This window comes from Triticum urartu, chromosome 5A, assembly GCF_056163025.1.
Source record: "Triticum urartu cultivar PI428250 chromosome 5A, HENAU_Tu73, whole genome shotgun sequence".
NCBI classification, from domain to species: Eukaryota; Viridiplantae; Streptophyta; class Magnoliopsida; order Poales; family Poaceae; genus Triticum; species Triticum urartu.
The window spans coordinates 641902975-641928729 of record NC_141877.1 but is presented as its reverse complement, the minus strand read 5'-3'; the positions used below and the strand labels follow the sequence as shown (position 1 = coordinate 641928729).

The 25755-nt window shown below is 45.5% G+C and overlaps 1 protein-coding gene across 1 annotated transcript; it reads left to right on the top strand.

The window, feature by feature from the left end:
* Positions 1–24341: 24341 nt before the first annotated feature.
* LOC125506331 (AP2/ERF and B3 domain-containing protein Os01g0141000-like) lies at positions 24342–25526 on the top strand. The gene has a single exon (XM_048671175.2). The coding sequence runs from the start codon at positions 24432–24434 to the stop codon at positions 25347–25349; it is 918 nt and encodes a 305-aa protein (XP_048527132.2). The 5' UTR covers positions 24342–24431; the 3' UTR covers positions 25350–25526.
* The last annotated feature ends 229 nt before the right edge of the window (positions 25527–25755 follow it).

Here is a 25755-nt window from a genome sequence, read left to right as displayed (position 1 = left end):
ATCTTAGCATCACCCTTTAATGAGAACGGAAATATTTTAAGGATATAAAAGTAACGAGTTCTCTCATAATTAGTGAACAGGGTGGCTATATCATTTAATTTAGTAAGATGTGCCACAACAGTTTCAGATTCATAGCCATAAAAAGGATCAGATTCAACCAAAGTAATTATATCAGGATCAATAGAGAATCCATAATCTTTATCAGTAACACAGATAGGTGAAGTAGAAAAAGCAGGGTCAGGTTTCATTCTAGCATTAAGGGATTACTTCTTCCATTTAGCTAATAACCTCTTTAGATCATATCTATCATTGCAAGCAAGCATAGCTCTAGCAGATTCTTCATCCAGAACATAACCCTCAGGAACAACGGGCAATTCATATTTATTATGGGGAGAGTCTTCATCATCACTTTCATCAATATTATCAGTTTCAATAATTTCATTCTCTCTAGCCCTAGCAAGTTGTTCATCAAGAAATTCACCAAGTGGCATAGTAGTATCAAGCATAGGTGTAGTTTCATCATAAGTATCATGGATAGCAGAAGTGGCATCATCAATAACATGCGACATATCAGAATGAATGGAGATGCAAGTTTAGGTGTCACAAGCTTACTCAAAACAGAAGGTGAATCAAGTGCAGAGCTAGATGGCAGTTCCTTACCTCCCCTCGTAGTTGAGGGATAAATCTTGGTTCTTGGATCTTTCAAGTTCTTCATAATGATAAGAAGATATAAGTCCCAAGTGACTCAAAGAATAGAGCTATGCTCCCCGGCAACGGCGCCAGAGAATAGTCTTGATAACCCACAAGTATAGGGGATCGCAACAGTTTCCGAGGGTAGAGTATTCAACCCAAATTTATTGATTCGACACATGGGGAGCCAAAGAATATTCTCAAGTATTAGCAGCTGAGTTGTCAATTCAACCACACCTGGAAACTTAATATCTGTAGCAAAGTATTTAGTAGCAAAGTAATATGATAGTAGTGGTAACGGTAGCAAAAGGTAATGTTTTTCGTGTTTTGTAGTGATTGTAACAATAGCAACAGAAAATTAAATAAGCGAAGAACAATATATGGAAAGCTCATAGGAAATGGATCGGTGATAGAGAATTATGCCGGATGTAGTTCATCATGTAACAGTCAAAACCTAGGGTGACACAGAACTAGCTCCAATTCATCAATGTAATGTAGGCGTGTATTCCGAATATAGTCATACGTGCTTATGGAAAAGAACTTGCATGACATCTTTTATCCTACCCTCCTGTGGCAGCGGGGTCCTAGCGAAAACTAAGGGATATTAAGGCCTCCTTTTAATAGAGTACCAGACCAAAGCATTAACACATAGTGAATACATGAACTCCTCAAACTACGGTCATCACCGGGAGTGGTCCCGATTATTGTCACTTCGGGGTTGCCGGATCATAACACATAGTAGGTGACTATAGACTTGCAAGATAGGATCAAGAACTCACATATATTCATGAAAACATAATAGGTTCAGATCTGAAATCATGGCACTCGGGCCCTAGTGACAAGCATTAAGCATAGCAAAGTCATAGCAACATAAATCTCAGAACATAGTGGATACTAGGGATCAAACCCTAACAAAACTAACTCGATTACATGATAAATCTCATCCAATCCATCATCGTCCAGCAAGCCTACGATGGAATTACTCACGCATGGCGGTGAGCATCATGAAATTGGTGATGGAGGATGGTTGATGATGACGATGGCGACGGATTCCCCTCTCCAGAGCCCTGAACGGACTCCAGATCAGCCCTCCTGAGAGGTTTTAGGGGTTGGCGGCGGCTCCGTATCGTAAAACGCGATGAATGTTTCTCCCTTATTTTTTCTCTCCGAAAATGAATATATAGAGTTGGATTTGAGGTCGGAGGAGCTCCAGGGGGGCCACGAGGTAGGGGGCGCGTCCAGGGGGCAGGCACGCCCCACCCTCGTGGCTAGGGTGTGGGCCCCCTGGCATTGATCTTTTGCCAGTATTTTTTATTATTTCCAAAAATACGCTCCGTGGAGTTTCAGGTCATTCCAAGAACTTTTGTTTCTGCACATAAATAACACCATGGCAATTCTGCTGAAAATAGCATCAGTCCGGGTTAGTTCCATTCAAATCAGGCAAGTTAGAGTCCAAAACAAGGGCAAAAGTGTTTGGAAAAGTAGATACGACGGAGACGTTCAGTAGCTCCGAAATGCTTTGTGTGGAGAACTAAAACTAAGTTTTTGAGTCATTTGTTTTGCAAAAACTCTGCACTTTGTGATGCTCATCCATTCTACCTCATCTATATCTGTTCACAGGGTTTGCTGTCAGTGAAATTGCCAAGATGGCTGACCAGAGTGACAGTCAGAATAGATCTGAAGAACAAGTGCAATTGAGTGAGGGTTCTGATCCCTCAAGCAGCTATGATGAGGGCAGCAGGAGCACACCTAGTAACCTGCCCAAGGTAGCCACCAGGTCAAGGAAGAAGAGAACCTCAGATTCTAAGGATGAGGATTATGTGGCTGTAGAAGAAGAAGTCAGCTCAAAGAAGAAAGTCTTGAAGAAAGAGAATGGCACAGCTGCAACAACAAAGCCAGGCTTGAACAAGAAGGCACCAGCAAAAAGGATTCCTATGTCTAAGGCCAGAGCCTCCACTCGAGAAACTATGGAGTTCACTCTCGAACTCAAAGAGGCTGGAGATGGCAATAAGAGGAAGGAGTGGGTTAAGAAGACCACTGCCAGAGTCCTTGGGAGATCATCCATGTTTAAAGATCCAGCAGAAGAAGAGGAAGAGGAAGAGGATGCTGCACCAGCACCAAAGTCCCAAAACCTTATGGGAGATGCAATCAAGTCAGGGGCTGCCACATCAAAGCCCAAAACTGCTCCCAAAGCAATAGCTCAAGCTCAGAAGCCTCCTAAGCCCAAGAGAAGCACCAGAAACATTCCATCTGAAGAGAAAAACAAGGCCCTAGTGCCTGAAGCTGAAGAAGAGGATGATGAATCCCTTGTATTGAGGAAACTGATCTAGACCACAATGATGCTCATCCTGTGGCTGAGGACATGCATATCAGGAAAGATGCAGGACTGAGATTGTGGAGACAGTCTGATCCCTATGCTGTGAGGAGGAGGACTGCAATTGATTACAGGTTTCATACTGAGGAACAACAAGACTTCTATAAGACTATTCTGCTTGACAAGAAGCCAATTGTTTGTGACATGAGATGGGTTGATTGGGAATACATCAAAGAGAATGAAGATCACTTCCCAGGTGTATAAGACAGCTTCAAAGCTTGTCGAGTTGATGAGTTTGTGGGTCAAAAGTTGACCAAATGGAATAATGATCTAGTCATGCAATTTTACTCCACTGCTCACTTCTATCCAGATGGAAGGATAGTATGGATGTCTGAAGGTACAAGGTGCCAATCTATTGTTGAAGAATGGGCCTAGCTGATTAATGTCCCAAAAGAACATGAGGATGACTTGGATGTGTATGCCAAGAAGAAGAAAGACCACAACTCTATGGCAAACATGTACAAAGAGATCTCTGATAAAGATTTGGAGACACACAAGCTTGGATTTGTACACTATTTGTTGTCTGGTCTGCCTACCATTGACACCATCTTAAGGCATACTTTGCTACCCATGTCTGGAGATCACAAGATGATTAGAGGACATTCCATCAACTTGCTACAAATATTTGATGTACCTAAAAAATTCAGGGTCATGAGTCTGATTGTAGAGACAATCAAGAGGACAGCAGCAGATCAGAAAAGATCTTGTGGGTATGCTCCACACATTCAGGAGCTCGTCAACTCAAAGATGGGCACAGGCACCTACTTGTTGGACAAGGAGCACTTACCTCTGTACCCTGAATTTGAATACAACACAGTTGTGATGAATGAGAATGAACCTTCATCAGCTCAAGCACAAGAGAAGAGAGCTAAGGCTAAGGCATAGAAAGCTCCAAGGATGCCAAGTGTAGAGGAAGCATCTCAGGTGTTCCTGAAGAGCAAGCAAGATCAACTAGCATATCTGATCTAGTCTACTTTGAGGATTGAGAAGGGCTTGGCCACCCTGACTCAGTATCAGGAGAGCTTGGAGAGGATTGTTGAGACAAAATTTTATGATCTTAATCTGAAGGTTACTGAGATACAGACAGCTGTTGAGCAGCTCTAGGAGGAAGCTGAGGAAAATAGAGGAAAGGCAACTATGGATGCTTTTTAACGTGTGCTACGAGGTGAGAGGTCTACTGCAGTGCCAGTACCAGATTCTAGAGCTACATCGCCAGCACCAGCAGCTACAGCTTCAGTGCCACCTCCAGCACCCACTCCACCAGCTCCAACTACATCAACAGATACCTTCGCCCTTGGAGTTCTCTCTACACCACCTCCCGAAGACCGAGCCTGAGAGACGAATAGCACTATGCATTTTCAATATTTTTGGTAACTTATTGCCAAAGGGGGAGAAATGTATAGATCATAGGCTTCGAGAGAGAGTGTTTTGCTTCTTTGTCTCTCTTGTTTTTGGTTGAACTTTATTGTGTGCTTGGTTGATACTTTATGTTTGTGTGAGATACTTGTATGATCATGTGTTTGATCATATGCTACCTTAATGCTTGCTTGGATGATATTATCTCTTATATCCCATATATGATCATTCACTTTGCTTGGTGATGAGTGCATGCTTTTAATTTCTATCATTTTGAGCGCTCCACCAAGATGTATGTGCATTGGAAGAGTAACCCATGATCCTAATCGATTGTGCATTTGCATTCAAAAGCAATTTTTAAATAATGCACAAATTTAGGGGGAGCTCTTGCTTATCACATACTTCTCAAAGCGACGATGTATTTCAATCTTATGATCATTTGTCGAAGCTTTGATCTATATGTTGTCATCAATTACCAAAAAGGGGGACATTGAAAGTGCAACTATCCCTGGGTGGTTTTGGTAATTATTAACAACATATAGTTCATTGAGCTAATGCTATTTCAAGATAAATATTTCAGGAAAGCTCAATGATTGGCATGGCATGGATTAGAAATGTGGACCCCTCAAAATGCTAAGGACAAAAGATTGGCTCAAGCTCTAAAGCTCAAGACTCTACATTTTACTTTTAGTGATCCAAGATCACATTGAGTCCATAGGAAAAGCCAGTACTATTAAAAGGGGATGATGTGTTTCTCAATGGGTTGCTTGCTCAAAATGCTTAGTGATATGCTCAAAAAACCCTCAACCACTTTCTCATATCCACATATGTCCCAAACCAAAAGTCAAACTCGGACCCACCGAAACATTCCATCCGGAGCCACCGAGTTTTCTTGACATAGCCACTGCCAAAAACCCTAGTCACTTCGGTCTCACCGATAGGGATCTCGGTCTCACCGATATGGGGTTGCAAACTCTCTGTTTCCCTTCGTAACGTTTTGGTCCAACCGAGATGAGCGATCGGTCCCACCAAGTTCACAATGCAAACTCTCTGTTTCCCCTTTGTAACATTTCGGTCTCACTGAGATGAGCAAATCGGTCCCACCGAGTTTGCCTGGCCAACTCTCTAGTTAGCTTATTACCAAAATCGGTCCCACCGAGTTCGTGTAATCAGTCTCACCGAGATTACGTTATGCCCTAACCCTAATAAAATCGGTCCCACCAAGTTGACATGTCGGTCCCACCGAAAGTCCCAACGTTCACATTTTGAACTAAATCGGTCTGACCGAGTTTCATTATTCGGTCCCACCGAGTTTGGTGATTTGTGTGTAATGGTTAGATTTTGTGTGGAGGCTATATATACCCCTCCACCCACTCTTCATTCGTGGAGAGAGCCATCAGAACATGCCTACACTTTCCAACATTCATTTTCTGAGAGATAACCAACTACTCATGTGTTGAGACCAAGATATTCCATTCCAACCATACAAATCTTGATCTCTAGCCTTCTCCAAGTTGCTTTCCACTCAAATCATCTTTCCACCAAATCCAAATCTGTGTGAGAGAGTTGAGTGTTGGGGATACTATCATTTGAAGCACAAGAGCAAGGAGTTCATCATCACCACACCATCTATTACCTTTTGGAGAGTGGTGTCTCCTAGATTGGTTAGGTGTCACTTTGGAGCCTCCGTCAAGATTGTGGAGTTGAACCAAGGAGTTTGTACGGGCAAGGAGATCGCCTACTTCGTGAAGATCTACGCTGGTGAGGCAAATCCTTCATGGGCGATGGCCATGGTGGGATAGACAAGGTTGCTTCTTCGTGCACCCTTTGTGGGTGGAGCCCTCTGTGGACTCACACAACCGTTACCCTTCGTGGGTTGAAGTCTCCACCAACGTGGATGTACGATAGCACCAACTATCGGAACCACACAAAAAATCTCCGTGTCTACATTGCATTTGCTCCCTACAAACTCATCCCTTTACCTTCATGTGCAATGTTTTACATTCCGCTGGTATACTCTTAGACTTGCATGTGTAGGTTGATTGCTTGACTAGTGCTAAGTTGCTAAAATCTGCCAAGACTTAAAATTGGAAAAAGGCTAGATTTTTATTTGGTCAAGTAGTCTAATCACCCCCCCCCCTCTAGACATACTTTCGATCCTACAATTGGATCTATCCCTCTACATCATGTCATCTTGTTTAAGGCATTACTCCGTTCTTGTTAACTTAATACACTAGATGCATGCTGCATAGCGGTTGATGTGTGGAGTAATAGTAGTAGATGCAGGCAGGAGTCGGTCTACTTGTCTCAGACGTGATGCCTATATACATGATCATTGCCTTGGATATCGTCATAACTATGCATTTTCTATCAATTGATCAACAATAATTTATTTACCCAGCGTATGCTTTCTTTCAAGAGAGAAGTCTTTAGTGAAAACTATGGGCCCCGAGTCTATCTTTTACCATATATTTTCAGATCTATAAAATGAAAACACAATAAAACCTTGCTACAATTTATTTACCTTTATTTTATTTTACACTTTTATTTATCGTTTATATCCGTCACTATCAGATCTCATCCTTACAAGTAACCGTGAAGGGATTGACAACCCCTTTAGAGCGTTGGGTGCAAGTATTTGGTTGTTTGTGTATGTGCAATTATTGGAGACTTGTGTGTTCCTCCTACTTGATTGATACCTTGGTTCTCAACTGAGGGAAATACTTATCTCTACTTTGCTGCATCACCCTTTCCTATTCAAGGGAAAATCCATGCAAGCTCAAGAAGTAGCAGGCGGCGCTGATCGACGCGGCCTCTGAGGAGCCGCCGCATCAATGCGGGCGTAGCTTCCCAAGGAATCAACTCTAGCCGTTGTGCCGCATTGAAGCTTCTGACCGTCCGTTCACATGCCTGGCGAAGGCTAAATAAGTTGCGCTCCCATGTCGTACACATGCAATCTCTCTGCTCTTCCTCTTCATCCCTCCCCACTATTCTTCCTCCACAACTCCGATGATGGGAAATTCGTGGGCCTCGACTGTTGGGAATCATTGCATGGAAAACAAAAAAAAATCTACGCACGCGCAATGATCTATCCATGGAAACACATAGCAACGAGGGGGAGAGTGTGTCTACGTACCATCGTAGACCGTAAGTGGAAGCGTTTCTCAGCGCAGTTGATGTAGTCGAACTTCTTCGTGCTTCAACCGATCAAGTACCGAATGTACGACACCTCCGTGTTCTGCACACGTTCAGCTCGGTGATGTCCCTCGCCTTCTTGATCCAGGAAGACATTGAGGTAGTAGATGAGTTCCGTCAGCACGACGGCGTGGTGACAGTGATGGTGAAGTGATCCTCGCAGGGCTTCGCCTAAGCACTATGAAAATATGACTGGGGTGTAAACGGTGGAGGGGGCGCTGCACACGGCTAAACAATTGTCTAGTGTGTGCTAGGCACCCCCTCCTCGTATATATAGGTAGGAGGGAGAGGGGAGAGGCCAAGGGGCGCCCCAAGTAGGTTTGAATCCTACTTGGGCTCCTGCCCTTGGCCGCGCCCCCCTGCCATGTTTGTTGGAGGGGGAATGAAAGAGGGGGAGAGGGAAGGAAGTGGGAATCCTAATCCACACTTTCCTTCTCCTCCTTAGGCCAGCCCATATGGGGAGTGCACCAGCCCCTTGTGACTGGTGTGTTTCCCCTCTTGGCCCATAAGGCCCATATCTTTTGCCAAGGGTGCCTGGAACCCCTTCCGATCACCCGATAAGTACCCGGTACCCCCGAAACTCTTTCAGTGCCCGAATACCATCGTCCTATATATCAATATTTACCTCTCAACAATTTAGAGACTCCTCGTCATGTCCGTGTTCTCATCTGGGACTTCGAACAACATTCAGTCATCAAATCACATAACTCATATATGTAGGATCGAAAGTATGTCTAGAGGGGGGTGATTAGACTACTTGACCAAATAAAAACTTAACCTTTTCCCAATTTTAGTTCTTGGCAGATTTTAGCTATTTTAGGACAAGTCAAGCAATCATCACACAATTCAAGCAAGCATGCAAAGAGTATATTGGCAGCGGAAAGTAAAGCATGCAACTTGCAAGAATGTAAAGGGAAGGGTTTGGAGAATTCAAACGCTATTGGAGACACGGATGTTTTTCCCGTGGTTCGGATAGGTGGTGCTATCCTACATCCACGTTGATGGAGACTTCAACCCACGAAGGGTAACGGTTGCGCGAGTCCACACAGGGCTCCACCCAAGGGCAACGGTTGCGCGAGTCCACACAGGGCTCCACCCACGAAGGGTCCACGAAGAAGCAACCACCCACAACGGGTCCACGAAGAAGCAACCTTGTCTATCCCACCATGGCCATCGCCCACGAAGGACTTGCCTCACTAGCGGTAGATCTTCACGAAGTAGGCGATCTCCTTGCCCTTACAAACTCCTTGGTTCAACTCCACAATCTTGTCGGAGGCTCCCAAGTGACACCTAGCCAATCTAGGAGACACCACTCTCCAAGAAGTAACAAATGGTGTGTAGGTAATGAACTCCTTGCTCTTGTGCTTCAAATGATAGTCTCCCCAACACTCAACTCTCTCTCATAGGATTTGGATTTGGTGGAAAGAAGATTTGAGTGGAAAGCAACTTGGGAAGGCTAGAGATCAAGATTCATATGGTAGGAATGGAATGTCTTGGTCTCAACACATGAGTAGGTGGTTCTCTCTCAGAACATATGAGTTGGAATGGTGTGTGTGTTCTGATGGCTCTCTCATCGAATGAGAAAGAGGTGGAGGGGTATATATAGCCTCCACACAAAATCCAACCGTTACATACAATTTACCAATCTCGGTGGGACCGAATCAGAAAACTCGGTCTGACCAAAATAGTAAACCTAGTGACCATTAGGAATTTCGGTGGGACTGACATGCAACTCGGTAGGACCGATATGGTTAGGGTTTGGGCATAACGTAATCTCAGTGAGACCGATTACACAAACTCGGTGAGACCGAATTTGGTAATTAGCTAACCAGAGAGTTGGTCAGGCAAACTCGGTGGGACCGATTTGCTCTTTCGGTGAGACCGAGTGGAACTCGGTGAGACCGAAAAGTTACAAAGGGGAAACACTGAGTTTACATTGCAATCTCGGTGGGACCGATTCGCTCTTTCGGTAAGACCGAAAAGTTACGAAAGGGAAACAGAGAGTTTGCAACCCCATCTCGGTGAGACCAAGATCCTTATCGGTAGGACCGAATTGCTAGGGTTTGGCAGTGTCTAATGACAAGTGAAACTCGATGGCGCCAGATAGGAAGAATCGGTAGGACCGAGTTTGGCTTAGGGTTTAGGTCATATGTGGATATGGGAAAGTAGTTGAGGATTTTGGAGCATATCATTAAGCACATGAAGCAAGAGGCTCATTAAGCAACACCTCATCCCTCCTTAATAGTATTGGCTTTTCCTAAAGACTCAATGTGATCTTGGATCACTAAAATATAAAATGAAGAGTCTTGAGCTTTTGAGCTTGAGCCAATCCTTTGTCCTTAGCATTTTGAGGGTTCCACTTTCACATCCATGCCATGCCAATCATTGAGCTTTCCTGAAATAATCATCTTGGAATAGCATTAGCTCAATGAGCTATATGTTGTTATGAATTACCAAAACCACCTAGGGATAGTTGCACTTTCAATCTCCCCCTTTTTGGTAATTGATGACAACATATAGATCGAAGCTTCGGCAAATGATAATAAACATGAAATATATCGTCGCTTTGAGAAGTATGTGATAAGTAAGAGCTCCCCCTAAATTCGTGCATATTTAAAATTTGCTTTGGACTGCAAATGCACAAAGAGTTAGAGTCATGGGTTACTCTTCCATGTCACATACATCTTGGTGGAGCGCTCAAAATGATAAGAATGAAATACATGCACTCATCACCAAGAATAATGAATGATCACACAAGATAATAGCATTAAGCAAGCATTAAGTGTAGCTTATGATCAAACACATGATCATCAATGTCTCACAAATAATGACGTAGTATCAAGCACTCAAAAGCAGATAAGTTCGAAAAACCACCAAATAGAGCAAGAGAGAAAAACAACACTCTCTCTCTCGAAGCCTATGATCTATACATCTTCTCCCCCTTTGGCAACAAGTTACCAAAAAGTTCCTAGAAAATGCATAGCACTAGATCGACGCTCAGGCTTGATCTTCAGGTGGTGGTGGAGTCCGGAGCACTCCAAGGACGAAGCCTTCGGTAGACGTGGTCGGAGTCGAGGCTGAAGTGGATGCTGGAGCTGGTGGAACTGAGGCTGTGGCTGGTGCAGACGTTGTAACTCTGGTGTCAGCAACTGGCAGTGCAGACGACCTCGGACCTCGTGGAACCCTCGCAAAAGCAGTCGTGGTCCTGCCTCTCCTCTCATTCATGTCCTCCTGGAGCTGCTCCACGGCAGTCTGTATCTCTGTCACCTTGATGTCCAAGTCATAGAACCTCTGTTCCATGACCCTCTCTAAACTCGCCTGGTTCTGAGTCAGGGTGGCTATACTCTGCTCAATCCGCAGGGTGGACGCAATCAGGTAACCAAGCTGCTCTTGTTTGGTTTTCAGGAAGTAATCAGATGCCTCTGCTTGAGTAGGCATCCTGGCAGCTTTCTCCTTCTTCGCCTTCTCCTTCTGAGCTTGTGCATGGGCAGATGATGGTTCATTCTCAGTCATAACAACTTGATTATCTTCGAAATCTGGACGGATGGGCAGGTGTTCCTTATCCAACAAATATACGCCCGTGCCCATCTTGGAGTTGATGAGCTCCTGAATCTGAGGGGCATATCCATAGCTCCTCTTCTGATCTGCCGCAGTCCTTTTGATTGTTTCCACTATGAGGCTCATGACTTTGAATTTTTGAGGCACGTCAAAGACATGAAGCAAATTGATCGCGTGACCTCTGATCATCTTGTGATCTCCAGACTTGGGTAGAAGGGTGTGCCTAAGGATCCAGTTGATCGTAGGCAATCCTGATAGTAGATAATGCACTGAGCCAAACTTGAACGTGTCAAGTGCTTCATTCGGAATCTCCTTGTACATGTTGGACATGGAGTTGTGGTCCATCTTTTTCTTGGCATAAATGTCCAAGTCATCTGCTTGCTCCTCTCGGGCATTGATCAGCTTCGCCCATTCCTCAACAGTAGAGTGGTACCTTGTACCCTCTGACATCCATGTAATCCTGCCATCCGGATAAAAGTGTGCTGTGGAGTAGAATTGCATGATTAGCTCCTCGTTCCACTTTGTGAGCTTCTGCCCAACAAAGTCTGCAACTCCACACGCACTAAAGCTGTCAAATACTCCAGGGTGGTACTCCTCATTGTCCTTGATATAGGTCCAGTCGACCCATCTCATGTCACATACAATTGGCTTCTTGTCAAGTAGCACTGTCTCATAGAAATCCTGCTGCTCCTTGGTATGAAACCTGTAGTCCACTGCAGTCCTTCTCCTAGATGCATATGGATCTGCTTCTCTCCACTTCCTGAGCCCTGAGTCTCTCCTGAGCTTCATATCCTCAGCCACAGGATGTGCATCGTTGTGGTCTGGGATCTTGGGCTTGAGCTTCCGAAGGACATTTTCTTCCTCATCCTCAGCAACAGTCTCAGGCACTGGGGCCTTGTTCTTCTCAGCTACAGGAATGCTCCTTGTATTTCTATTAGGTTTTGGCTTGGAGGCAGCTTTGGGCTTAGATGCAGTAGCCCCTGACCTTATGGCATCACCCATTAGCTTGGGTGCCTTGGGCGCTGGTGCAGCTGCCTCTTCTTCCTCTTCTTCTTCCATGATGGAAGCTTTGCCAAGCACCCTAGCCACAGTCTTCTTCACCCTCTCCTTCCTTTTCTTGCCCTCAGCTGCAGCTGGCTCTTGGGAAGTGGGCTTCTCAGTTGAGGCTCTAGCCTTTGACATGGGCTGCCTGCCTGCTGGCCTTTTGATTTTCAGACATGGCTTTGTGCCTTGAGCTGGTTCAATTCTCTTGGAAGTGGCCTCTTCCTCTGCCACATAGTCCTCATCTTTAGAGTCTGAAGTTTTCTTCTTCCTTTGTCTCGTGGCAGCCTTTGGCAAATTGCTAGGAGTGCTCCTACTGCCTTCATCAGATGAACTGGAGGGACTAGTGCCCTCACTCATCACCACTTGCTGCTCTGACAGATTCTGGCTATCACTCTGGTCTGACATGCTGCAAACTGACTGCTGACCCTGTGAATAGATTATAGAGGAGATAGAGTGGATGAGCATCACAAAATGCAGAGATTTTTGCAAAAAGAATGATCCAAAAACTTAGTTTTAGTTTCCCATTGAAATCATCTCAGATCTACCGATTTTCAAACTCGGTGATACCGAAGCAGTTTTGGAACCTAAACTAGTGAACTCGGTAGGACCGAGTCATAGTTCGGTGGCACCGAGACTGCTAGGGTTTCACTGAGTTCAAAAATCGGTCACACCGATAAGTAATTCTCGGTCAGACCGAGTCTCACTTGTGCAATGGCATAAGCCAAATCGGTGGGACCGAGTTTTTCAACTCGGTGGGTCCGAGATGGTTTCGGCGGAAACCTAAACCTAGAATTTTTGAATCAAACCTAATCTATGAGCGTTTTGACTGGATAGAAGTTTATCAAACATGGCTAGAAACAATATGATCACAATGTGCTAGGAATCAGATTGAGGAATAGCACAAAGATCAAGTCCATACCCTAGTTCGGTGGGGACTTGCTACGGCGGCAACGGCGGGGCAGAATTCCCGTTGACGGCGATGGAGACCAGCGACTGGAGGCTGCTGGCGGCGAGAAGACGATCCGGAGACCTCAAGGGCAGAGCAGGCTATCGCGCGGGCGAAGGGGTTCGGAGAAATTTCCAAATTTTGCCCGTGACTATATATAGCCCGACCCTGTCGGTGTGACCGAGTGGAACAACTCAGTGGCACCGAGATTCATAACTGCGTGCAGTTACTGAAACTCGGTGTGACCGAAAGGTTCAAATCGGTTGCACCGAGATCGAAAACCTAGATCAACTTAATGATCTCGGTAGGACCGAAGTGGAGTATCGGTCAGACCGAGAATCATAAAGAGGTTTTGGAAGTTTAAGTCTATGACGAATCGGGGACTCCGAGCGCTCCTCACACAGAGTGGTTCGAATCTGACTTGATCAAATTTTGTGATGCAGCATGAATAGAGTTTGAGACGAGAAAAGCATAGATAGCTAGAGGAGGTTCTTAGGCATTCTTGTCCGTCCACTTGGCAAAAAGAAATAAAACCGAACCATCAAAAACAACAAGTGGATGTCCTCGAATGAGTAAAATATGCAACAAGCATGCTCACACAATAAGATGGCAAATGAAATATGTGGCAAGGCATGCACAACCAATTCTAGCATCTATCAAGCAATTTGCGATGACTAGGTCATCTATATATGAGTATATTGACTTAGGAGTCAAGTGAGAACACTTGATCATAGGTCATACTCATCGTTTAAGCTCAAGTGGGGTTACCACTTTTACATAAAGCATTCTTGTGTTCACATCTTTAGAGTTGCTTTAGCTCAAGTCTTAGAGTAAAGCTCCCCCTAGATGTGATATCCCCCCCTAAGAGGGATGAACTAACCTTGGGTTTTGTCGATGATGATTTCATGTAGATATTGAAGATGTGGATGCTCAATGTTGATGTAGATCTCCTGGAGCTATCCATATGAGTGAATTGCACTTTCAATACCTACATGGGTTAGTCCCACAAGGAACAAACAAGGATATCCATAGACATAGAGTGATGCACACAAAAGATGATGTCCATGAAAAATTTTAGGTTACCTTGTCCCTTGTCTTACCAACAAGAGGGTTTGTGACTCCTTGAACTAGTGCAAGATGTGGAAGTTGATTGCACTTGTTCTTGCCAAAATGATAAGAGTGAAGTATGTTGGCGGAGTCACCCTCAAGAACTCTCTAGTTCTTCTTCTTTTGGATCCACATCATCTTGATGAGAATCCTTGGAGTTGTAGTCGTACTTGATGAAGTGGAACTTGAAGTAGTCTTGGGAATCCACTTGACTAAGGTCTTAGGAGCTTCTTCAAATGCATCAATTTCCTCTTGAAGCTTGTCCTTGCCTTTTTGCTCGTAGTCTTGTGGTGGAAGATCATCTTGAGCTTGTGTCCCCTTGTAAGAAATATACTTCTCTTGTTGAGGGACAAACTTTGTCTTGGGGTATTGATCTTCTTCCCACTCAACTCCATTGGCATTGAACTTTTGTTCAAAACCAACACCTTGATTCTTCCGGTGCATTCCTTGCTTGCGCACAATTTCCTCGAATTGCTTACTCCCAGCAAGGCTTTTGTGCACTCCTTTCTCTATAATTCCCTTCAATATGCTATTTTCTTGCTCAAGTGTAACTTGGCTAAGAGAATCATTAGTGGAATCAAGAGAACTACTAGAAGCAACAATATTGGATTTAGCATGATCATTGTTACTACTAGAGGAAGAATCTTTCTTGTTAGACTTGACTTGAGGCATGTAAGTGGATAAGAGTAAACGCTTGGCAATGTAAGAAGAACTTTTCTTGCGGAGATCATCATTGATTGCCTTTAAGAACTCATGCTCTTGCTCAAGATTGAGCTTTTCAAAGCGTAGTTTCTCATGAGCTCTTAAAAGTTCTCGATGATCTTCGAAGATAGTGTCATGAGCTAACTTAAGAGTTTTTAGTTCTTTAGTTAGAGCCTCAATCTTCTCCTTATCATTGTCACTCGTTTTAGCATGATTAATTGGTCTTTCATCATAGTATTCATCACTAGAGTTGTCACCAAGCAAATCATCACCTAACAAGTCATCTTCATCACTATTGAAATCAACATACTCGGGGTGTGTTACCTTAGGACCCTTGGCCATGAAGCATCTTCCAATTCCTTCATTTGGTGAGTCAAATATGTCGTAGGAGTTGGTTGACACAAGTGCTAGACCGGCAACACCTTCATCTTGAGTGTCTTCGGAGTTGGAGTGATAACTTCTCTCGGAGTGGCTGTCGGAGTCGGAGCCGGATACCCATTCACCAACATGAGCTTGATGTCTTCGTCTTGTGTAGCTCCTCGATGATTTTTCCTTCCTTTCTGAATCCTTGCTTCTCCGTGAGTATCTTCGTTCATAACGATCATCTCTACTCCTTCTCTCTCTTGGTGGTGATCCTTTGCTTCTTCTTTTTGGAGAATCTTCTCTTCTCTTGTAAGGAGCCGTACACTCATTGGAATAGTGTCCGGGTCTTCCACAATTGTAACAGTTTCGCTCTCGACTAGAAGATCTTTTGTCATTGTAGGACCTTGACTTGGAGCTTCTATCTTTGCTTCTACTCTTGTAGAACTTGTTGAAGTTCTTCACCATTAAGCTCAATTCTTCATTTAAGTCTTGTTTCTCACTTGATGATGTAGGGGCTTCACATGAGGCTTTATAGGCACCACTTGATTTGTTGTGAAGTTCCTCTTTATCCTTAAGTGACATCTCATGAGCAACAATTCTTCCAATCACCTCCGTTGGCTTGAGATCTTTGTAATTGGGCATCATTTGGATCAATGTGCACACGGTATCATATTTTCCATCCAAGGCTCTTAGGATCTTCTTGATGATGAATCTATCGGTCATCTCTTCACTTCCTAAGCCGGCAATCTCATTTGTGATGAGAGCAAGACTAGACTACATTTCAGCGACACCTTCACCATCCTTCATCTTGAACTTGTCAAGTTGGCTTTGAAGCACATCCAACTTGGATTCCTTGACGGAGTCGTTACCTTCGTGCATATCAATCAAAGTGTCCCAAATTTCCTTTGCATTCTCAAGGCGGCTGATTTTGTTGAATTCTTCGGGGCACAATCCGTTGAAGAGAATATCACAAGCTTGAGCATTGTATTGCAACATCTTCAACTCATCCGCGGTAGCTTCACGGTTTGGTTCTCTCCCGTCAAAGAAGTCACCTTGCAAACCAACACATACAATAGCCCAAACAGCGGGGTTATGTCCAAGAATATGCATTTTCATTTTATGCTTCCAACTAGCAAAATTAGTACCATCAAAGTAAGGACCTCTACGGTGATAATTTCCCTCGCTAGACGCCATACTCTCCTAGGATCGAAAGTATGTCTAGAGGGGGGTGATTAGACTACTTGACCAAATAAAAACTTAACCTTTTCCCAATTTTAGTTCTTGGCAGATTTTAGCTATTTTAGGACAAGTCAAGCAATCATCACACAATTCAAGCAAGCATGCAAAGAGTATATTGGCAGCGGAAAGTAAAGCATGCAACTTGCAAGAATGTAAAGGGAAGGGTTTGGAGAATTCAAACGCTATTGGAGACACGGATGTTTTTCCCGTGGTTCGGATAGGTGGTGCTATCCTACATCCACGTTGATGGAGACTTCAACCCATGAAGGGTAACGGTTGCGCGAGTCCACACAGGGCTCCACCCAAGGGCAACGGTTGCGCGAGTCCACACAGGGCTCCACCCACGAAGGGTCCACAAAGAAGCAACCACCCACAACGGGTCCACGAAGAAGCAACCTTGTCTATCCCACCATGGCCATCGCCCATGAAGGACTTGCCTCACTAGCGGTAGATCTTCACGAAGTAGGCGATCTCCTTGCCCTTACAAACTCCTTGGTTCAACTCCACAATCTTGTCGGAGGCTCCCAAGTGACACCTAGCCAATCTAGGAGACACCACTCTCCAAGAAGTAACAAATGGTGTGTAGGTAATGAACTCCTTGCTCTTGTGCTTCAAATGATAGTCTCTCCAACACTCAACTCTCTCTCATAGGATTTGGATTTGGTGGAAAGAAGATTTGAGTGGAAAGCAACTTGGGAAGGCTAGAGATCAAGATTCATATGGTAGGAATGGAATGTCTTGGTCTCAACACATGAGTAGGTGGTTCTCTCTCAGAACATATGAGTTGGAATGGTGTGTGTGTTCTGATGGCTCTCTCATCGAATGAGAAAGAGGTGGAGGGGTATATATAGCCTCCACACAAAATCCAACCGTTACATACAATTTACCAATCTCGGTGGGACCGAATCAGAAAACTCGGTCTGACCGAAATAGTAAACCTAGTGACCGTTAGGAATTTCGGTGGGACTGACATGCAACTCGGTAGGACCGATATGGTCAGGGTTTGGGCATAACGTAATCTCGGTGAGACCGATTACACAAACTCGGTGAGACCGAATTTGGTAATTAGCTAACCAGAGAGTTGGTCAGGCAAACTCGGTGGGACCGATTTGCTCTTTCGGTGAGACCGAAAAGTTACAAAGGGGAAACACTGAGTTTACATTGCAATCTCGGTGGGACCGATTCGCTCTTTCGGTAAGACCGAAAAGTTACGAAAGGGAAACAGAGAGTTTGCAACCCCATCTCGGTGAGACCGAGATCCTTATCGGTAGGACCGAATTGCTAGGGTTTGGCAGTGGCTAATGACAAGTGAAACTCGGTGGCGCCGGATAGGAAGAATCGGTAGGACCGAGTTTGGCTTAGGGTTTAGGTCATATGTGGATATGGGAAAGTAGTTGAGGATTTTGGAGCATATCATTAAGCACATGAAGCAAGAGGCTCATTAAGCAACACCTCATCCCTCCTTAATAGTATTGGCTTTTCCTAAAGACTCAATGTGAACTTGGATCACTAAAATATAAAATGAAGAGTCTTGAGCTTTTGAGCTTGAGCCAATCCTTTGTCCTTAGCATTTTGAGGGTTCCACTTTCACATCCATGCCATGCCAATCATTGAGCTTTCCTGAAATAATCATCTTGGAATAGCATTAGCTCAATGAGCTATATGTTATTATGAATTACCAAAACCACCTAGGGATAGTTGCACTTTCAATATAATATTATATCATCATCGAACGTTAAGCATGCGGACCCTACGGGTTCGTGAACTATGTAGACATGACCGAGACATGTCTCCGGTCAATAACCAATAGCGGAACCTGGATGCCCATATTGGCTCCTACATATTCTACGAAGATATTTGTCGATTGAACCATTATGACAACATAAGTAATTCCCTTTGTCCGTCGGTATGTTACTTTCCCGAGATTCGATCGTCAGTATCTTTATACCTAGTTCAATCTTGTTAGTGGCAAGTCTCTTTACTCGTTCCGTAATACATCACCTTGTGACTAACTCCTTAGTCGTTTGCTTGCAAGCTTATGACGTGTATTACCGCGAGGGCCCAGAGATACCTCTTCGATACTAGGAGCGACAAATCCTAATCTTGATCTATGCCAACTCAACAAACACCTTTGGAGATACCTGTAGAGCATCTTTACGATCACCCAGTTATGTTGTGACGTTTGATAGCACAGAAGGCATTCCTCCGGTATCCGGGAGTTGAATAATCTCATAGTCGAAGGAATATGCATTTGACATGAAGAGAGCAATCACAATAAAACTGAATGATCATTATGCTAAGCTAACGGATGGGTCTTGTTCATCACATCATTCTCCTAATGATGTGATCCCATTATCAAATGAGAACTCATGTCTATGGTCAGGAAACCTTAACCATATTTGATCAACGAGCTAGTCTAGTAGAGGCTCACTAGGGACACAGTGTTTGTTTATGTATTCACACATGTATTAAGGTTTCCCATAAATACCATTCTAGCATGAATAATAAACCTTTATCTTGAATAGGGAAATATAAAATGTTAACTTTATTATTGCCTCCGGGGCATATTTCCTTCATCGACACCGACGGGCGGCGGTTCCCGGTCAGGCTCCATAGGATCATGGTGACGCATTCGCTGTCTTCGACACGCAACCATGTTGTCCAAATTAGAAGTGGCGTGAAGGAAGGAGCAAATCTCTTCAACAACCCAGCGCTTGAAGGAGGAGCGGCGCTTGCCCCTACCCCAACATGTGAAGGAGGAGCACTGCTAGCCATCACTCATGCCCAATGCGATCGATGCGAAGGCGCGCGATCGCCTTCGCCACTACCTTGATCCTCTCATCGTGCTCCTAACCAGGTTCCGCCTTGAGACGATGGCGCTTCACAGATGAACCCAGCGCTTGAAGTTGTTGATGAAGATTATTCCACCGGGGAAACTTCCCTCCAGGAGGGGGGAATCGGAGCCATCGATATCACCAACGATCCTCTCATCGTGGGGGGGAGTAATCTTCATCAACAACTTCATCAGCACCATCTCATCCCAAACCTTAGTTCATCTCTTGTATTCAATCTTTGTCCCCAAACCTCAGATTGGTACCCGTGGGTTGCTAGTAGTGTTGATTACATCTTGTAGTTAATGCTAGTTGGTTTATTTGGTGCAAGATTAAATGTTCAGATCCCCAAAAATATTCAATACCCCTCTGATCTTGAATATGAATATGATCTTTGAGTAGTTACTTTTGTTCTTGAGGACATCAGAGAAGTCTTTTTATAAGTTATCATGTGAAGTTGGCATTCGTTCGCTATTTAGATGATATGTATGTTGTTGCTTCCTTTAGTGGTGTCATGTGAACGCCGACTACATGACACTTCACCATAGTTGGGCCTAAGGGAAGGCATTGTGGAGTAATAAGTAGATGATGGGTTGCTAGAGTGATAGAAGCTTAAACCCTAGTTTATGCGTTATTCCATAAGGGGCTGATTTGGATCCATATGTTTCATGCTACAGTTAGATTTATCTTAATTCTTCTTTCGTAGTTGCGGATGTTTGCAAGAGGGGGTAATCATAAGTGGGTTGCTTGTTCAAGTAAGAACAGCACCCAAGCACCGGTCCACCCACATATCAAATTATCAAAGTAGCGAATGCAAATCAACCAAACATGATGAACGTGACTGGACGACAATTCCCATGTGTCCTCGAGAGCACTTTACGTTATTTAAGAGAACTTGTCAGCTTGCCCTTTGCTCTAAAAAGGATTGGGCCACCTTGCTGCACATTTGCTATTGTTGTTATGTGTTACTTCTTGTGAATTATCTTGCTACAAAACTATATATCAATGTTACTTATAGCACTTGCAGAGAATACCTTGCTGAAAACCACTAAACATTTCCTTCTACTCATTGTTGGGTTCGACACTCTTACTTATCGAAAGGACTATGATTGAACCCATATATTTGTGGGTCATCACGTACACCTGGGTCCTGGACCGCTCCATGATGACGGCCGAGACGAGCAAGCATCGTCTCCTCTGCCTCGACAAAGAGATGGCCAAGTACGGCGAGGAGTAGTCTCTCAGCAAGATCGCCGGTGCCAATGTCGTCTCCTCCAAGGCCTGCCGCCCTCCCCCCCCCCCCCCCCCCCACGTCGTCGGTGGGCGTGCCCGCACCATGCATGGAACAGGAGAAACCGTAGAGGATCATCCGCGAGCATCAGTCGGCTACCGGGAAGCCCTTCCGCGACGCCGCCCCCTTCCGCCACCCGAAGGCTGACAACAACGACTCTGACGCGGGATCTGGCAATGATGATGGAGGAAGAGCCGCAGATCAGCCTGACATGGCCTACGAGGTCACCGTGAAGTACAGGGTAGTTTAGGGTTTTTGTTCTACGATTTTTCGTTCATCGGACGAAATATCGTCCGGTTTTATGTAAAAATTATCCTAGTTTAAATGAACCTTTTCCGATTTATATGAAATCAACCGTGTTTTCATGAATTTTGACTATTTAGTTCAAACAGTGGATGAAATTTATGTGGGGAGCGTTGGATGTAGGCCTCCGGCATCAGTATCTACGGACTCACCCCCTGTCCGCGGACTGATGCGGAAGCAAATTTAAGGGTAAGCGTTGGAGATGCCCTAGCCTTGCCATGACAAACATGTGTGGCGCTATTCTTGAAATTTCGTAGCTCAACATTATATTGTTTGATGTTCATAAGTAAAATAACACAAAATGTATTATGTGTATCCAACCAAGTGCAACCATCAGTTCAACTTTTTGAGTGAATGTTGAAGAAATAGTATAACGAAACTCTCCTTCTAGTCCCGAGCTCATTATGAGCTCGGGATGGCGGTAAATTCCGAAAGAAAGAAAAAACGTCAAAACATTCTGAATTTTTTGGGTGTAAACTACGACAAATGTTCTCGGACCTTGAAAATTTTCATCCCTAATTAACATTCATGGAAGTCATAACAAAAACAACACTGCAAAATGCTTTCGAAAATAACATTTTTGGATTGTTGATTTTGTTTTTTTACCATGATTTCCATGAATGTTATTCCAGGATGAAAATTTGCAAGCACTGAGAACAGTTGTAAATGTTTGCACAAAAAAGTCAAAAAAATTACTATTTTTCTGGATTTTACTGTTCTGTAGGGAGCATATAAGCTCATGACTAGATACTCCGCATCCTATTTCAATACCCTTCTTACATCTAGGTTACTTCTCGTCTTAAAACCAATATAGGAACACAATTTGCGGGAGAGGCATCTGCATTGTATCCAACATTTTTCCTTGCGTCTACGATACATTGGAGTTATATAATATGTGATGGGGCAGAAATATAAAGGGCAAAAGTTTTGCAGGTCACTTTTATATTAGGTACACCTTTATATATGAGAGGATTAGTTGTTAGAAAAGTGTTGAAATTGAAGTTCGATGCTCTCTTGAGTGGTCTGGTTTATGCATATCATACACAATGGCAGAGGTAGGAATTTTCTCCTTAGTATTAATTTGTGCAATGAAATAGCAATATGACGACAAATATGCAACAAGCTAGCAAAAGTGTACCAGTGGATCAACAACCCTTTGGTGTTCCATGGAAGTCCCAGGAAGACCCTTGGCGCCGCCACCGATCATAGAACGACAAAATCCTATATGAATTTAGAGTTTGCTAACTACAAGTTCATACAATAGAAATGGAATTGCTAGATCAGGAGGTCATCGATCATAGACACACGTGTTTGCAGTTGGAGTCTCCAACCCCGTATACAAAAATGTAGGAGGCATTAGTTGTGTGTTTTCCCCTCAAATCAATCGATTTTTCTAGCCGTCCCATTAACATCGAAGGGGTGTGGTTCATTTTCAACGTCCAACCATTTCCTTCCTCATCCACACACGCGACGCAATTTACCAAATAACCAAATTCCCACTCTCTACATCGCCTCTGACGCAGACCTATCCGAGTCCTCACCTATCCATGTCACGAGCTCGACATCGATCTATTTCAAATGGCGGCACAAAGTGAAAAGGGATCCCCACCGGCACTTGTCAACCCTTGTCCTCGCCTCCATCCGCCGCAGCACTTTGCATCATCCCCATCTATGACAGCTCCATCCTATCTCATGCTCGGGCGCAAGATGATATCTAGAATCAACTGGTCCAGAAAATATTTTCAGAATGGAAATCTTATCTGACCGACGTTCGTGGGAGGGGGTGTCATTTCGAATGTTTTTCATTGCAATTTTAGTTGTGTCGGGGCTAACAGTTTCTTCAGAGCAATATGAAGTTGTTTTAGAAGGATGGCAGTTTTGAGCCTTCCTGTCAGAAAATGTCATGCTATTCTGAAGAAACTGTTACCCCACACACAATGTAAAATGTGATCAAAACATTCGCAAATGCCACTCCTCCCGGCAAACATTCGCCAGCTAAGAGCATCTACAGTCAGATGCCCCAAAACCTCCTCATATGCGTGGGCGGGCCACCCCGGTCACGAAATTTCGACCCATACGGGGCGCCTCAAACGGGCCTCAAACGCTCGGGCTGACCGGCACCCCTCATATCCAGGCCAAATATGAGGCGGGCATGGGGGCGCCAGGGCGCGCCCAGACGCATCCACCCCGTCGTACTGACGTTGGGGTCCCACGCAAAATCGCCGGGAAATCCAGCAGTCGGACGGTAGTCTCCTCCGGTGGGGGGTTGCGAATGTCGCGTGGCGCCGATCCGGCTGATCGCCCGAGGCCAAATCCAGCTATTTAAGTCGGCCGGCGTCTCCCAACCCTAGCCCATCCATCCCCTCCCTCTCCGGACCGCCGGCCCGAGCCCATCGACCTCCTCTGTCTCACTCCGACGCTTTTCCCATGCCCTCCGGCTTCGCCATGGTCCGGAAGAAGATAACCACATATGCCATGCTCATGCCGAAGCGCCGGTACGAGATCGAGCAGGAGATCTAGGCGAGGCACGCCGCACGCATCGTTGTCGGGTTGCCTCTGGACTCGCCGGAGCTGGAGGAGTAGGAGGAGGAGCACGCGGAGGAGGGCGAGGGAGAGGAGCAACAATCGGCTCCGATGGAGGACGACGAGGAGGCGGAGCAGCCGGAGCAGGATCTCGCGTTGGCTCCTGGCTTCAATATGGAGCAGGCGGAGTCGCCGTCACCCAAGCGGATGAGATGACGGAGCAACGGGCCATCCCGAAGTCCATTCAAGATGAGGCCTATGTGGAGGCCAACCGACGGTTCATCCGGCAGGAACGGGTGGCGACCGATGCCCTCTTTGATGAGGTCGAAGCGGAGATGGATGCGCAAGCTGCAACGGAGGAACTGCAGGAGTCAGAGCTGCGGCTGCCGCCCATGTACCCGGCGCCGGGCACGTAGATTATGAACATCTCCGACGAGGACTAGACTAGTTGATCTACGTGGAACATAGGATTTTTTTTTAACATGCTTTTGTATGTATTTGAGATTTCTACTATGAAGTATCCGGATGCACATGAAAAAATTTGAGGCTTGACCGGTTAATGTTCGTTAACGTATCCGGACGCGTCCGCTGGCATTTGAGGGTCCAGATTTGTCTACGCGGCTATAGACGCTCTAAGGAGGTCCATTTTGCAAACCTAATATTTAGCAAATCTACAAAAGTATTGCACTGCCTGGATGTATGCGCAAATACGTCGTACTCAGCTTTACAGAATTCCGACGTTCTATATTTATATTTGAAGATATTCCCGGACACATGAAAAACGAGCATCATACTATTTGCCCTACGGAAATGGCAAGTTTCCATCACTTGTTTTTAACCATTCCGAGGAGTCGACACAAGTCCCGGCATCTACGCAACGGCCATAGTGCTTGTCAATTATCCCCCCCGATGGCGTCTGGCAAGCCGACAAACCCCGAGATAGACAATGACATGGAGTGCTCCTCCCCGGAATCGGGTGCCGAGGACGCCGTGGAGTCGTCGTCGCCGGCGCCAGCGCCATCGTCCCGGTTCAAGGGAGTCGTGCCGCAGCCCAACGGGCGCTGGGGCGCGCAGATCTACGAGAAGCACTCGCGGGTGTGGCTTGGCACGTTCGCGGACGAGGAATCCGCCGCGCGCGCCTACGACGTGGCCGCGCTCCGCTTCCGCGGCCGCGACGCCGTCACCAACTACCAGCTCCCGCTGGCAGTGGAGGGGGCCAGCTCGTCGTCCACGAGCGAGCTCGCCTTCCTCGCCGACCACTCCAAGGCCGAGATCGTCGACATGCTCCGCAAGCACACCTACGCCGACGAGCTCCGGCAGGGCCTGCGCCGCGGGCACGGGCGCGCGCAGCCCACTCCGGCGTGGGCGCGAGAGTTCCTCTTCGAGAAGGCCGTGACCCCGAGCGACGTCGGCAAGCTCAACCGCCTGGTGGTTCCGAAGCAGCACGCCGAGAAGCACTTCCCTCCGACGACGGCGGCGGCCACCGGCAGCAACGGCAAGGGCTTGCTGCTCAACTTCGAGGACGGCGAAGGGAAGGTGTGGCGGTTCCGGTACTCGTACTGGAACAGCAGCCAGAGCTACGTGCTCACCAAGGGCTGGAGCCGCTTCGTCCGGGAGAAGGGCCTCGTCGCCGGCGACACCGTGACGTTCTCCCGGTCGGCGTACGTGATGAATGACACGGAAGAGCAGCTCTTCATCGACTACAAGCAGAAGAACAAGAATGACGAGGCGGCCGACGCAGCCAAGAATGAGGCCGGCCATGCCGCCGTCAAGCTCTTCGGCGTCGACATTGGCGGAGGAGAGATGGCGGGGTCATCAGGTGGGTGAAGAGCAACAAGGTAAGTTCTTCAGCCACGGGCCACGGTGTGATTGCGATAGCCATGGTCTTTCTCACATGGTGCGAGCGATTTCCATTTCGCGACAGAAGCAACGTTTGTAAGTGAGAGACAATTCCTTGACATTTCTCGTGTCGATCTTAATTGATTTCTCTCCTTTTGTGGTTTATCGGACAGCGATGTTGCAGAGGACCTGAATATTCAGTCAGATCTTTATGCATTGGCAGATCGAGCATTTTCATGGCAATTTATGTTGACTGGATGTCAAATTTAGTTGACTAGCGTGATAAATCTGTCTCAGTACACTTTATTTTCTCTAGAAAACTATCGGGCTCACAAACTAAATTTGCCATCATTACACCAATATAAATTGCCCAAGAAAAAATTAAATTTGCCAT